General features: G+C 36.2%; 1 protein-coding gene across 5 annotated transcripts in view; it reads left to right on the top strand.

Moving 5' to 3' along the window:
• Positions 1 to 136: 136 nt before the first annotated feature.
• The window catches only part of ATG2B (autophagy related 2B), a 42,001-nt gene continuing 26,609 nt past the window's right edge, over positions 137 to 15,528 (top strand). For 3 of the 5 annotated variants that reach the window (XM_062495527.1, XM_062495529.1, XM_062495526.1), the window contains exons 1-14: positions 137 to 684; positions 4,130 to 4,292; positions 6,088 to 6,240; positions 7,228 to 7,330; positions 8,176 to 8,338; positions 8,669 to 8,848; positions 9,785 to 9,881; positions 10,886 to 11,068; positions 11,730 to 11,884; positions 12,565 to 12,676; positions 12,830 to 13,091; positions 13,979 to 14,129; positions 14,675 to 14,767; positions 14,936 to 15,124. In XM_062495527.1, coding sequence (XP_062351511.1) covers positions 523 to 684; positions 4,130 to 4,292; positions 6,088 to 6,240; positions 7,228 to 7,330; positions 8,176 to 8,338; positions 8,669 to 8,848; positions 9,785 to 9,881; positions 10,886 to 11,068; positions 11,730 to 11,884; positions 12,565 to 12,676; positions 12,830 to 13,091; positions 13,979 to 14,129; positions 14,675 to 14,767; positions 14,936 to 15,124 — 2,166 coding nt within the window. In that variant the 5' untranslated portion in view covers positions 137 to 522. Of the gene's footprint in view, positions 685 to 4,129; positions 4,293 to 6,087; positions 6,241 to 7,227; positions 7,331 to 8,175; positions 8,339 to 8,668; positions 8,849 to 9,784; positions 9,886 to 10,885; positions 11,069 to 11,729; positions 11,885 to 12,564; positions 12,677 to 12,829; positions 13,092 to 13,978; positions 14,130 to 14,674; positions 14,768 to 14,935; positions 15,125 to 15,528 lie in introns of all 5 variants that reach the window. The other 2 variants (XM_062495528.1, XM_062495530.1) reach the window with 2 other exon arrangements.

Raw genomic sequence — 15,528 nt, 5'->3', positions numbered from 1 at the left:
CCTTCCGGCCGCACCGCCCCCTCCAGCGGCCGCTTCCGCCCCCGCCTCCTCCGCTCGGCGACGCCACTTCCCGCACGTCACGGTGCCGGTGGTCGGCGGGGGGCTGCTGGGAGGAAGGAGACGAACGGCCGCGATCGGACCGGACCGCCTCGCCGGAGGCGCAGAGCTGACGGGGAAGGGCTGCCCTCCCGCCGGACTCCGGCGCCTTCCCCGCGCAGCGCGGCTGCAGCGGCCCCTCCGCGCCCGCGCCGCCGAGAAGATGGCGGCGGCGGCGGCGGTGTCCGAGTGAGGATGGAGCTGCCTGTCAGCGCCTCTTCGCCCTAGGGCGGGCAGTGCCGCCCTGCCGGGGCGTGAGGGGCGGCGGCGGTGCCGCCCGGCAGCGGGGAGCTCCCGCCATAGCCCGCGCCGAGGGGCGAGGCTTGGCCCGGCGGCCGCCGCTGCTCCCCCTCGCGCCGCCGCTCTCCGCCCGCCGCCCGGCCCCGTCCCGCCAGCCGGCCTCGCGGCCCCCGGCGAGCAGCCGCCATGCCGTGGCCTTTCTCGGAGTCCATCAAGAAGAGAGCCTGCAGGTACCTGCTGCAGAGGTACCTGGGCCACTTCTTGCAGGAGAAGCTCAGCCTGGAACAGCTCAGCCTGGATCTTTACCAGGGCACCGGCTCCTTGACGCAGGTCCCTCTGGATAAGTGGGTAAGAGATGCTGGCGCTTCACCCCCTCGGCTCCTGCTGCGTCTGAGGGACCAGCTGATTCTCTGCCCCCGGCTGCCACCCACTTTATTTTCAATACCCAGCCTCTTTTATGCAAAGAGTTAGAGCCATAATTAGCATTTAATCCAGGGAACTGTTGTCTGATACGCTAGCACTTAAGAAAAAAAAAATCTTGGCATTTATTACAGTATAGTTTTCCAGCCATACTTCGATTGCATAATTTTTAATTACGAGAAAGGAAACAAAAACTGGAAGAAAGCACTAGCTAGTGATATTTCAGGGCGAACGAGCTTGTGTAGCCCAAACTGCTAGAAATCCCTGTAGTTAATGAGGATTGTGTTTACTGACTACTAGAGATAGGGAAAACAAAGTAATCCCTGTGTCTATGCGTTGTCTTTGTTCCGCAGACGTCTTGGTCCTTAACAATAGTGTTATGCCGAGCTTAGTCTGTGTAGATCTCTAAAAGATTGTCCCCTCGTCTTGTAGCGGGGAAAGTACTTGTTGACAAAAAGAAAGCTGATTTTAGCTGGCGTTTGCTCAGCAGGTGGCTTGTCACACTCCAGTCCTGGCACTTACGGTTTTTTTTTGTATGTATGTGACTATACACAGGCGTGTATATTTCCAGCAGAATGTAGAGACAGACCTTTGGATTACTGTGCTTGTAGCATTTTGTAAAGGTTTTTCTATTTCTAAAGGTTTTTCTAAATTCTACCGCAGTCGTGTGTCTGTCTTGAGGAGACTTAAGCCCTACAGTGAATCAGTCACTGAGTTCCAGGGTGGCGTAGATGATGAGCTAGGTCCTTTGCTTTAATGTTTTCCAAACCACATTTTTTCTGGAGCATGTACTGGTATTAGGCCACGCAGGGTACATTTTAAAATAATTGTGAATACATGATGTTTTCAGGTAATGCTTTTTGTGTGTAATGCAGGTGGTGTTGTTTGTGTGAAAATTATATTTGAAAGTGGTAGGGGGCAAACGCTTACAGAAGTGCTCAGTGTTACCAGTGTTAGAGTGTGGGCTTGTTTCGTTGTTTGCTTGTTTGTTTTTTTTCTTTTCTTTTCTGGCTGAATCTGCAGCTTGTTTTCTGTGGTAGGCTTGTAGAGAGGCTGCCTCGCTTTAATTGAATTGTTATGCCCTCTAGTGGGTATCGAGCACTCTTTGCGAGTCAAAGTGATATTATTTAAAATATAAAATACTTGGTAACAAAGCAGTTACAGGCCAGTACTAAATGAAGTGTGCATAACGTATACATAGTGATTAAATGAATATGCTGTAATGTTTAGGTGATCTTCTCCATTTGTGGATCAACATTTTTCCCTTCCACTTGTAAACAATTGCATGTTTGAGGTTCTCTGCACGTGACTCTCACGTATGGCAGATTGCAAAAGCAGATGTCACGGAAGTACTACAGCTCTTTTTTTCCCCCTAGTCATTGTAACCTTGTTCTCAGTGAATCACCGGGATGACTGCATTTTTACATGGCATCCATTTTTGCAGATAATTTCTGTTCATCTCAGCACTGTAGATACTTTAGCCAACGTTGCATGTTTTTGGACTATAGAGACATGTAGGAATTCCTGGGTTAATGTAATGCCTTTACTTTTTGGGGCTGGGGATGTTCAGAAGAATCAAAATGTATGCATGATGTTTGTGGTTGAATTTTAGGATACATTAAATACTACTTTTGTGGACTGTTGGTCAATAATGTGGAAACAAGTCCTGATGTGAAGGCTGTGCTTCAGTTTTAAAATTTCACTTGGAATGCTCTAATTACTTCCTTCTAGGAACAGCTGACCTATTTATGAAGCAATTTAGCTGAAGAGTGCTTCAGTATTTTTCTTTTAGACAGTGAGTTACTATTTTAAAATAATAAGCAGTGTACTAAAATGCATTTTTTTTATCACTGTGCGCATGGATACCAAAAAGACATCTGAGTCAGACTTATTCAAAATATGGTAGTTAGCTTATTTCCAGCTATAGCAAATTGTAAATTCAGTCAAGTAATTTAAATGAACCTGTGGTGTTTTAAAATACAATTTTCATATCTAATAATTATTTTTGCCTTATGCTATTGCCACATGTATAATTCTTAAATATAAATTAAAATATGTTTGAGCTTTTATTTATTTTATAAAATTTTAATGTCACTGAATTTTAGTTGATTATTTGATTCCTAAATAATTTCCCTATAGAACTTTTAAAGTTATGTTTCTTTAAAGTTGACGTCTTTTTCTGCTGCTTGAGTGGACTTTGGAACAGAAACTAGAATAGCTGAACATGCAAGGCAAACAAAACCCTAAAAGCAAGGTTATTAAGAACATAAGGGGAGCAGCAAGTTAACATGATGGGAAAATTGCACCTGGAGACATAAGAATTAAGAATGTAATTTTCTGAAAACTCATTTTCTTTATTTTTAAATTATTCTATATAATTGAAATATAATTTTAAATACAATTGAAATGGCAAACAACTTTTAAAACCTTATTTTTTCAAATCCTATGGTGTTGAATTTATGCATTTTCTCAGGTAAAATCAGTGGCCTTGTTCAAAACTCAGGAAGGTCAAACCCACACTTTTTCTTGCCAGTTAAAGATTATGTCCTATTACAACCACAGTCTTTAGCAGAGTCTTGTTTACATTGGAAAGTTGCACTCACTGGATTTGGTATGTGAGTAAGACTGGGATTTGTTTCTTTAAAGCAGCCTAGGTACTTATTGTCCAGAACTGAAGTTTTAACTACATTTTTAAATCAAAGCACAGTCAGGAACTTGCTTTTTTATTAACCTAAGCATGAAGAATATGTTTCATGCGTATGGATGTAGTGAAACTTGTATAGAGCAACAAGGGAGTCTTCTGAGGATTGTGGAAAACTTGAAAATCCTAAACTACTCCATTAGAGCTTGTATGATACTTTGGACAACTTGATGCTAGCAGTGTTTATAATGCCACTATAAAAGACAGGATTCGGAAATGACAACTATGTTACACAGCAAGGGAAGATTGTTTGGGTCCATTGTTCCACTATCATCAGTGAAATCAAAGATGAAATTTACAGTGAAATTGCATGCTATTAAATACTCCTATCATAGAAACTAGGTACTTTTTGTGTTTTTACTGTCAGTCTGTTTTCAGTTTTCTTCAAGTGCTGCCAAAGAAAGAGCAGATTAACTTTTGTCCATATTCCAGTATTTATAAGAGTAAGTTAGCAGACTTTTTTTGTATAGTGCAAAAATACAGATAATGCAGCTACAGAGCAATTCTGAGAGCTAGGTAGTGTGAAATTGCAATGGAATTTAAATACTTGAAGGTGTCTTTTTTTTGTCTAATTAACTTTCTAGTAGCATCAAATAGTTTGTTAGGTGCAAAATTATGGATGTGATTTTTAAAAAAATTATGATTTTAAAATTTTATTTTATTATTTTCTAGTGTCTTAACGAGATCCTGGAGTCTGCTGATGCACCTCTGGAAGTCACAGATGGATTTATCCAGTCAATTTCTTTATCTGTCCCGTGGGGATCTTTGCTGCAGGATAACTGTGCATTAGAAGTAAAAGGATTAGAGATGGTCTTCAGGCCAAGACCAAGGCTTGGTAGGCTTGTTTTTTGATTTTAGAAAAGAAGATTCGTTACAGTTTTTTCAGAGTCAAAAGTCTCCCCTTGCTTTAGTAATTTCTTAGCCTTACTTAAAGTATCATTTAGCTTCCATACGTTAATGATTGAGAATTAATAAAAAACTGTTAGGTGTTTGTCAGTTGGTTGTCAACTCAGTTATTGCTGTGTTAAATAACTTGAAATGCTTATAAAGTTCCTACTGTTGTGTGTGTTCCAAGCTGTTTCAGAGCCATAGAGATGCAAGTGTGGGAAGGAGTTTTTGAAGTTTTTTGGGTGTTGTTTGTACAGTGCTGTGAGGCAGTGTTAGTAGTTGACTTTTGGGTGGCAACAGGACAATACCATGGTGTAAGACTGGAGGGAGGGAGTTAAGGGAGGTTCTGGCTTTCTTTGTCTACTCTAGGCTGAAAGATGCATCTTCTTGTCTATTTAGAGAACAACAAATGCATTTTAATTGCTATTGCTGTGTGAAATAATGACTTTTAAGTACTCTAAATACATACTAATCTTGATTATAATGCTGAGAGGGTTGTCTTGAGTTCTTTTAGCTTGTCTGAATCCAGATGCTTGTTACTGATCTAGTTGAGATTTGTCCTTGGGATAAATTTTTACTGTTGTACGGTGTGATAAATTTGTACTGTTGTGAAAATTGTTTGAATGTCTGAAAGATTTTAATTTGATTTCCCTCTTGTAGTGTAGAGAAGGTGAAAGAAAACATTTTTGAATACAAAAAGAAGGAAAAAAATGTGTAAAACCTATTTCTCATCTTTTGCAAATTACCTTAAATGACTTACTTGCTTACATGTATAATCCTTAGTTGTTTAACTGGACTTGAGTTTTGAGCTCTGTTACTTTCTGGTGTAAGATTATTGTTTTGAAGGAATGATAGTGTTGTGAAGAAACTTCTTTTCTTCACCTTCATCCAATTAGATCTCTTTGATGTACAGTGCTTTATAATAGACCAAATAGTCTAGAAAAAACCCCATGTTGCTGGTTTTATCACACATCTATAGCCATGTGGATATTGCCAGACCTGAATGCTTAACTCAAAATGTTTTACCTGTTTAACACAGTTGTATTTGAGCTAGTTTTATTTTTGTATGCCTGTATTAGAGTGTGATAGATTAATTTCATAAAGTTTTCTAATCCATAGTTTTATAGCATTTGCTCACAATGACCTTGGCATTAGCTGGTAGGAATGTATTGTCAATTAAGTTAATCTGGCTGCTGAAAAGCTTGTTCATCTTAATACCTGCTGTGCTCTTGAATTTTATTATATTTTACTTACTGTGTCAGGTCTGTGTTAGGTATTTAAAACATGTTTCAAATATACTAAGATAACATTTTAAACCTTGCCATGCAGGATATGTTTCAAGAGAAATAAGAAACTTTGAAATAATTCCTAAAAATAGGACTTAATTAGTTTTGCCAGTAATGCCTGTAAAAACATACCAATATAGTAAAAGAACTCCAGAAATTAAGTGCTTAAATTGCTTAAACCACTGCTGAAAATTGAGTACTCTGTTGATTACCTGATTTCATCTTGTTAATACTGAGTTTTCAAATACCAGAACCTTACCAGGGTGGTATAAATAGATTACATTAATTTTAAAGTAGTAAATTTTATAAAGAGATAACTAAAATTTGTTTTTAAGTATAACTTCTTACTAAGATGTTGAAACTCTTTCCTGAATGTACCAAATGTACTGCTCTGTTTTGTCTTTATAGTTTTGTAAAGTTCATGTTTAATTTATTAAGATTAATTTTACTCCACAGCATCTGGTTCTGAGCCTATGTATTGGTCAAGTTTTATGACTAGTAGTATGCAGCTTGCAAAAGAGTGTCTTAGCCAAAAATTGACAGATGAACAAGGAGAAGGGTCCCAGCCTTTTGAAGGACTTGAGAAGTTTGCAGAAACTATTGAAACAGGTATGAATTAATTATTGACATCTGAATTAACATCTGAGACTTAATTGGTTTATGTTGTGTCTCAGTTTTACAAAATGGTATCTTAACTGCCCTGACTTACCTGACTAATTTTCACTTGCTAGCATTGCTTGTAAAGTCTAAAGAGGAATGCAGGACAAGTGATCTTGATTTTGAAGTGGGGAAAAAAATTCCCATTTACTTCCTAAAATATTTGTATACTTCCCTCAGTGGACAGACTGAACTCTGTTTTGGGGCAAGTTAGTATTTGTTTTCACCAGAATAAATCCAGCTAAATCTGTGCCTGAGGGATTGATGGCATGTTTTGGTTTTGGAGATGGCTGTGTAATTCATCAATTGCTAATAGTGATGCTGTTGAAGGAGAAATGGAGAATGTATTTTCAGCTGTGTTTATGCAAAGCTGACCTGATATGTTGTATGCATTTCCACAATCACACCATGTTGATAGAAATACTTCAGAAACTGTTTTTTGTTGGAGGTGGTTTTTCTAAGTGGACAAAACTAAGGGCTTATGACTGCATTATGTGGTGGAGAACCTTGTGCAGAAATGCCTGAGGTAAGGGAAATGTTTAAAGTCCCATCTAGATATATGGAATTATTCAGTTCGGGCAGCACGCTGCTGCAGCAATGCTTAATAGTTCAGACATAGTGCACAGTGAAGGTGTTACTTTTCTTGAGGATCATCCACACTGAGCTACAGGAAAACTTGGTTTGAACTGTCACCTGCTCAAATGTCTGAGCCTTAGAGAGCAGTTGTATGCTATGGATGTACATATTGGTCACTTAATAGGGGTTTATATTGTCTCTTGAAGTCTTGTTACCCTATTAAACTCAACTGATAATTTGAAATAAAACTGAAATAAATATTGACAACTTAAAGTCAAAAACCATTTAACATGGTTACAAAAGTAAGCATTTAGTAACTTGATCTAATACTCTGCACTGTATTTTTTTATTTTCTCTTTTAAGTTTTAAGAAGAGTGAAAGTTACCTTTTTAGATACTGTGCTGCGAATAGAACATGTGCCAGAAAACTCTAAAAGTGGAACTGCGCTTGAAATCAGAGTTGAAAGGTACATTTTATTTTTTTAAATCTGTTTTTCCTAAGGCACTTTTTGCTGTTTCCTGTAAAACACACTTTACTCATATGAACCTATTCTTCATATATATTAGACACTTACTCTTGAGCACTGCTTTTATAATGCTAGTGAGCATTGTCTTCACTCAGGTTCCACTTATGCTAAAGTTATTTAACCATCAAATTAGAAGAGGTCTGCTTTTTCCCAGTATATATTTTCATCTACTTCTACAGTTAATAACATTCCTCAGACATTCAACAGCTAGTGTATATTGTTGTCCAGTCAGACCATGTGTGTAGTTGGACAAGGGAAGTGACCCTTTTGAGTAAGACACTTTAAATCTTTTTAGTGAAAAAGGTACAGTCCTGAAAAAAACTCCAAAGCCCTGAAAAAATTTAGGTGAGCTTTCAAAAGAGTCCATGTGAATTCTTGTATTACTTTGAACATGAATAGTGTACATGTTCTTAATGTAGATTATTTTCAACCTATGGGGGAGTGTAATCATACTTTCTTGCAAAGTATTGTGATCAGCATCAAATAAAACTGATGCTTACTTAGAATTGCTAATGAAGTATGTTTAGTTTTAAACATTTGTAAGCTTCAGGTTATTGTGTTCTCCAACGTATGTTCACATTGGAAGCACGTCTTGCTTTTCTGGTGGTGTCCCATAGAAAAGTAGAGGTTTCCACTTATTCCCAGAGAGTGGTGAGTTTTCATTTCATGACAGTGAACAGCACTGTAAAAGTATGGAGAGACCATGTACATACTGAAAGCCTAAAAGGCACAAGTAACAATTTGCATGTACCCACTGTCCTTATTTCCTCTCTTTTGCCTCCCAGAACTATGTACTGTGATGAAACTGCAGATGAGTGCTCTGGAATTAATGTACATCAGCCCACAGCTTTTGCTCACAAATTACTGCAGCTCTCAGGTGTCTCCTTCTTCTGGGATGAGTTTCCTGCATCGGCCAAGTCCTCCCCAGTGTGTTCAGCCACACAGCTGGTAAAAATAAATGCATTATATAAGGATGTAAAATGAAAGAATATATTGTTACACTAATATAGATTTTAAGAACTAGAAATTTAAGAACCTGGCAATTCACTATTCTGTGGAAACTTGCTCTTCCTTTTCCAAAGGCCTAATGCTTCACATTCTGTGTGCCTTTTTTTTACTTATCAATGCATGTTTTTAATGCCTTTAATGCCTAATGTCAAATTTATGGCTTGTAAAGTGATTATTTGTGTGATAGACTTATTTAAAATGCTTGTGTTTTGCATTTTTTTCTTAAGAAATGGGATGCATTCTTTTTCCTCCTATCTGTAACTTTTTAAGGCGACTGAACCAAAGCTTTCACCCAGCTGGAATCCAAAAATCATTTATGAGCCACATCCACAATTAACAAGAAACTTGCCAGAAATTACTCCTTCTGACCCTGTGCAGATCTGTAAGCTGATTGGTAGAATGGAGTTAAGCCTGACATTAAAGCAAAATGAAGTACTTCCTGGAGCTAAGGTTAGTCATGCTTTCCTGGTCTTTAACTAAATGAATAGTTCTGTAGAATTTTTTTTTCTAGTACATATGAAAAAAGTATAATATTCTCAAGGGAACAGAATTGCTGTAGTTTTAATGTTGATTCTTTACATTTTAACCTAATAAATGTGTGCAAAAAGACATCTTTATGGTAGCCAGATGAGTCAGGGCACACTGAAATCTGTTAAATGAGAATTCCTGCATGTTAGAGAGAGACTGAATTTTAGTGTTCAAAAAACAAGTAGACGTGGTAGTGAGTTTATTAGTAAAGCTGTGTAATATATTCCCCTTTTCTCCAGTTTTTAAATTGGCTGAGCTGCTTGGTATAGTGTACCATATTTTATAGAAAACAAAGTTTCTACTGCAGTAGAGAAGGGGTTTTTTTTTTTAGTCCAGCAATTTCTAGTCAATCTTTAACTGTTCTTGTTTATTCACTTAAGAAGAGTCCTTCAAAAGTAAAAAAACATTTTCCTTGGTATGAAATAGAGAAATGCTGCCAATTTCAAAAGTATAAATATATAAGACAGAAGACCTTTACAGTTTTAAGGTCTGTTTCAAAAGGTGCTTATTTGAATATCTCATTATTAATAAGTAAAACTAACTTTATTTTTTATTACTTTGGGAATTATTAAAGAAAAAAAGTTTAGAATAATGGAATTCTTGGTTTTTTTTTTTCTGTTGTGAGATTGTGTATTTATTTTAAGCTAATAGTCAGTGTCACATCTGCATTTATCCTGCGGAGCTAAAGGTTGGGAGAAACACAAAATTAAGTTTCTAGTTGTATAGAAGATGAAGATACTGGTGGAATGACTGTGTTCCCTCCAGCATAAAAATCTGTTATCCAAGTAATTGATTCAAGTTGTGCAAAGACAAATTCCGTGAGTGTTCTTGACAGATTTTTTTTCCTTTTCTTTTTAGTTGGATATAGATGGACAAATAGATTCTGTACATCTGTTTTTGTCACCAAGGCAGGTTCATCTTCTATTGGACATGGTAGCAGCTATTGCTGGACCAGGCAAGTGAATGTTCTGTAGAAGTAAAACGTGTAGTAGAAGAAACTTTTTTATCTTTCGCAAGATAAAAAAGCTCCCTCAGTTGGAAAAAAATGTAGTGATACATTATTATGAGTTTTTATCTGATATTAGTAACATACTTTATAGCTGCTGTGAGTTAAGACTATGATTAATTTATTGTCTTCAGTTGCAAATTGTACATCCAGTAATGAAAAAAAAACCAACAAATAAGGCTCAACATTTGACTGTATAATAATACAAGAAGTGAGGGAATTCTGGGTCAAGAAAACTGGGAGACAAACAAATTCTGGTTCTTGTAGCTTCTGTTTCACAGGAAGAACTTATCTTCTCTGTCTTAGGTTTTAGTGACAGGCACAGAAAATACAGAGCTGACTGTAATTGAGTTTGTCTGTATTTGTGAAGAATTAAGAGCAGTGTTTCAACTGCTGCAGTAAAAGTATGAGAGTGTTTTGGTTTGTTCCCCTCACCTATTTTACGAAACAGCACTTGTTAGGGTAGATAGTATTTTTGAAAGATCTGTCGTATCCTGGATAGGTGCTTAATTCTTCTAATACTGATGTACTTTTTTTCTTGGATGTGTTTGTTGTTTTTGAACAACTGAAGAAGTATTACATAGTTTCCCATGCATCATCTTCAAACCTGAAACTTTAATAATAATTCCTTAATAGTAAAACCTTTAAGAGTTTGTGGCCTTAGTCCTGAGCTGACTGAGAAATGTATGAATATTATGTGCCAACACACTGCATACATAACCTTGAAATATTTTCATCAGATGTGAAGTTAATAGAGTGATCTATTCTGAACAAGTAAAACCTTCAAACCAACAAAATGCACAAATGTACACATCTGATATATAACAGACATGTCTATAACTACACATGCAGATATACACATCAATGATTCATTTCCAGATGAATTTTTGAATTTTATTAGGGATACTGTTAAGGAAATTACAGTAGGATTTCTGTCCCTTTTTTGACTTCAGAGAGTCTAAGCAGGATAGACTTGTCAAATAAGGATAGGAAGAACCGGCCAATGCAACAGGAGGATGAGTATCGGATTCAGATGGAGTTGAAACGTTATTTAAGGAAAGAGTCTTTATCTGCAGGAGCATCATCTGAACAAAGCTTCTATGAGACAGAGAGTGCCAGAACACCTTCTAGTCGTGGCAAGTATAAATGATGCAAAATAGCAAATAACTTCTTGTTAAGATTGTTTAAGGTGGTTGCTTGTATTTTAATATTACCAATCTATGTATTAAAATAACTTTGACCTAAAGTAATTATATGCCATTAATTGTAAAGTTCAGTAAAAAATTAATTAGTTCAGGTATCAGGCTAGACTTGATTCAGTATTTCCTTAAAACTGTTCAGTTTCTGTTAATGTGCAACATGCTAAAAACAGATAGAGCATGACGTCTTTTCAAATGTGTGGTTGAGGAAATTGCATCTAGAATAATAGTTGTTTTTATCTGATTTTATATGAATGCTTTTTTGCTAATTATTGCTAATGTGAAATACTTTGATTTGTCAAAAGGAGAATGTATTAATTTATAGAAATTACACCGATTTGAATATGATAGTGAGATATTTAACTGTTTTAATGTTTGAGTTCTTTTGTCTTTTTAGTTTTATTTAAATCTCTCCCAAAAGATACTACTAGTCTCATGTCAAGAAAACTTGGAACTTCTGTAAATTACATATTTAGCTGGTTATTCTATGTAGTAGTTAGATTTCTGGACTTAAGAATGCATGTCTGTTAGAAATAAAGTTTTTTTTTTTGTTTTTTAATTAGTAAATAACTCTTTACTACCTGTGGCTCTCTACTAGAGGAAGAAGTTTTCTTTTCAATGGCTGAAATGGACATGTCCCACAGCCTTTCCTCTCTTCCACCTCTTGGAGATCCTCCAACCATGGATCTAGACTTGTCTTTGACCAGTACATACACAACTACACCAGCAGGATCTCCACTGAGCACTACAGTGGTATAGTATTAACTGTGTTTGGAATCTTTTAGAAATTAGCCTTCTGTCTGAAACTGTTGCATAATTGCTGCATTCTTTAGAATGTCAGGAACTGTTGCAAAATTCTAGAACAATTGAAATGTTTAAAGCTGATAGTATTCCTTTTCTGCTATGTAAATGGTATTGGAATTATTCTCATTTATTTAGCTACTAAGCTTGGAAATGTGTTTTCAAATGCCTTGAGGCTTATATAGGATGCTTTGTGATTTATTTCCTTTTTAATTACTGCGTGTGTACCACCTGGCTTTCTCTGAAAATGGACCACACAGGCAGTGTTTTATGAAATTGTTGTACTAATTTTTCCCTCAAACAATGTGAAAACTATGCTGTTATCGTTCCCAAATCTGTTGTGTACCTAATGTTTTCCTTAATGAAAATCATGGAGAGTAATTGTGGAAGTAGAAAATATATGCTCTTGGGGAGTGTAACTTCAGCTTTAAAAACCTGTGGAATTAAAAAGCATATCTCAAAGTAAAGCATACCTGTATTGATAAGTTGAGCACTAATTCTCCATGGAATGGAATGCTGTTGGTTGTTTATGCATGTTGGAGTTTTTTTGTTCATTTACCTTAGTATTTATGTTTGATTTAATGTCTAACAACTCTTTGCAAATTTAAGATCATATATGTTTTTTGTTTTAGCTTCAGCCAACTTGGGGTGACTTTCTTGATCGTAACAAACAAGAATTACATCCTCCAAGAGGATCCTCACTAACAGCCAATATGGTTCACCAGACTTCCTTAAGAAGGACATGTAAGTAACAACAGACAGATAGTTCTCCCTAGATAATTATAAAAATGAATTGTTATGCAGCAACTTGGTAAAAAGAAATGAAAATCAAAAGTAAGATGATTTTATAAATGTGTTATTGCTGAAAAATTACGTGAACTTAATTTTGTATTTCAGCTATTCCATCCAGATCTGTTTCTGTGGATGAATCCAGACCTGAGCTACTTTTTAGACTGGCAGTTGGAACTTTCTCAGTGTCTGTACTTCATATTGACCCTTTACCCCCACCTGAAAGTTCACTGAACCTTAACCCATTGACACCAATGGCTCGGGATTTCTTTGCCCGAATAGAAAAGATTGAGCCAGTTAAGTTTTCAACAGAAGATTTTCTGTCCTTCCGAGAAGTATTTGCAGAAGCTTGTTCTCATGATCACCTTAGGTATAACTTTGCTTATTAATAAATATAATTAACAAAAATATATTTTAAGTGAATTTGAATAAAGTAAGTTTATTTCCGTAGGAATTGTCACTTGATATTTGAATTGCATTAGACTTCTTTATTAATTTCAAAATAGTCTTGAATTTTGACATCTTTTGTCCAAGACATCTTATTTAAAACAAAAATGAAAGCAGAGGAAGAAAGGAGAATAAACATTAAAATCACCTAGCTTTTTAACAGATGAACTAAATTAGGTACAGTTTCTACAACAGAAGCCTAGAGAGTCAAGAATCATTAAGTAAATGATTTCTTTAGAAATATCTGTGTTTTATAGAACTGTTGTTACTCCAATATAGTCATTACTGCTTGAAGGAGCTTAAGGTTTTACTTAGTGCAAAATATGATATCAGTAGGGATAAAGCCTAAGTGAGAACAAGATAATTGTAACTCTATTATCAAAGTCAGGGAACAGTCTCTTTTTGCAGAAATTTTTACCATCTGAGCACAGTGCATGAGGTAAAATATCTAAGGGTGTATATATATATTTTTACCATATGTATATAATTTAGACTTTGTCAGACATTTGACAACTTCATTGTCTATCTAAGGATGTTAGTTTTATATGAATTACACCTCAGGTTAGATGCCTAAAATGTTCTTTGCAACTTTCTCTAAGCTGACCATTGTTGATTATGTAACATGACCTTCATTGTCTTTGTTGCTAAGTCTGTTATTATTGGATATTTTCATCTATTTTGAGAAATTACGGTGTTTTAATGATTTTTAAAGGATTGTAGTGATCCTTTTTTTACATACTGAATTCTTGACTTTTCATCATTGTTGCTAATTTATGCTACTTTTAATAATTTATAATTTTAATAATCCAGGTTTATAGGTACTGGCATCAAAGTGTCTTACGAGCAAAGACAAAGGACTGCCTCTCGAAGTTTTAGTACTGACTTATCCATTGGAGATATGGAGTTCCTGGAATGCCTTTTTTCTACTGACTCTCATTCCATGCAGCCTCACTATACAGAGGTATGTTACAAATACAGGGTGTTCCATAAAAAAGAAATGTTAATTGTATAACTGAGAATGCTAGACTTTAAAATTGTTGTAATTTCAATGTTTCTTGGTACTTCTTAGTTTTTAAAATATGTTATAGTTTTAAGATAAAATTTACATTTTAGCTCTGGGTTGAAATAGTGAACCCAGCTTCCATCATACCTGACAGGAACAGCACCAAGTAGCTAAACTTTATTAGTTACTTCTTTTAAATATGCTTAGTATGGTTTGGGCATTCGAATAAATGTTTTCCCAGAACTGAGCAATGGAGCTGAGCAATGCAAAGGTTTCTTGTGGTGGTGATTATTATTCCAGCTCTTTTAATGGTCAGAGACATCCAGTAAGGTAGCTGAATATGTGGATTGAGTAAACAGTTGAGCTGGGGCTCTGTTCACTGACTTATTTCAGTGTGGGGTTTCCTGTCTGATCTAGGTAAAATGTCATAAATATATTTTCCTTTGGCAACTCTTTCCTTCTTATTTATTAAGCATTTTTAACTGTTTTTTTTTTCCCTGAAGCTGCTGACATTTCATTCTGAAGAAAGAAATGATTCTCATTCTATACCATGCCTTCAGCTGCATTATAAGCATTTAGATAATAGAGGACCTCAGGTAAGGTGGGAGATTAAAAGGCCCAAGTTTCTGTACAATAACCTTTTTCTAATTTGGTTCATTTGAACAGAAAATTGCCTGTAAAACAGAATTCTTAACTCCTACTCTTTATAATTTGTTTCACTGTGTTGTGTTGAAGATTTCACTACTTTTTCTTTTTCTTTTCAGGGCAGTCAAGGGAGGCTCAGTTCTGTTCCACAGAAAGCAGAGTTACAAATAAAGTTAAGACCAGTGTTTTGTGAGCTGGATATTAGTATTGTAGACAGATTAAATTCCTTACTTCAACCCCAGAAACTAACTACAGTAGAGATGATGGCATCTCATATGTATGCGTCTTACAATAAGCACATAAGTCTGGTAAGTTTAAAGTGAAATTGATTAATAAACTTGCTGGGTATTTTTGCAGGAGGAAGTCGGGGTTCTGATTGATTTGTGGTGGCTGAGGTGTTTTTTCTAGTGTCAGAGGTTTTTTTTTTTGTTTGGTTTGTTGACTGTGGTTTGTTTGGTTTTTTCTGACTTCCGTCACAGAGCAGTAGCTGTCTGACACAATCTCATTTTGCATCCTGTGATTGTGTGCTTGAAAACAAACTGAAAGGCAGTGGTAGAGGCTTACAAACTGCATAAGTTCTCAGTTTCTTGAAATAAGAACTGGGCAAGAAAAGAGTCATCTTGACTGACTTCTCATCCCTATTCTGTCCCATCATGCTCTCCAGGAGCTGATACAAAGTGTTGCTAACAATTCCACTTCTGCGTTGAAATCT

This window comes from Cinclus cinclus, chromosome 6 (assembly GCF_963662255.1).
Source record: "Cinclus cinclus chromosome 6, bCinCin1.1, whole genome shotgun sequence".
Classification (NCBI taxonomy): domain Eukaryota; kingdom Metazoa; phylum Chordata; class Aves; order Passeriformes; family Cinclidae; genus Cinclus; species Cinclus cinclus.
The sequence above is the reverse complement of the archived record's forward strand: the minus strand, read 5'-3'. Positions and strand labels throughout refer to the sequence as shown.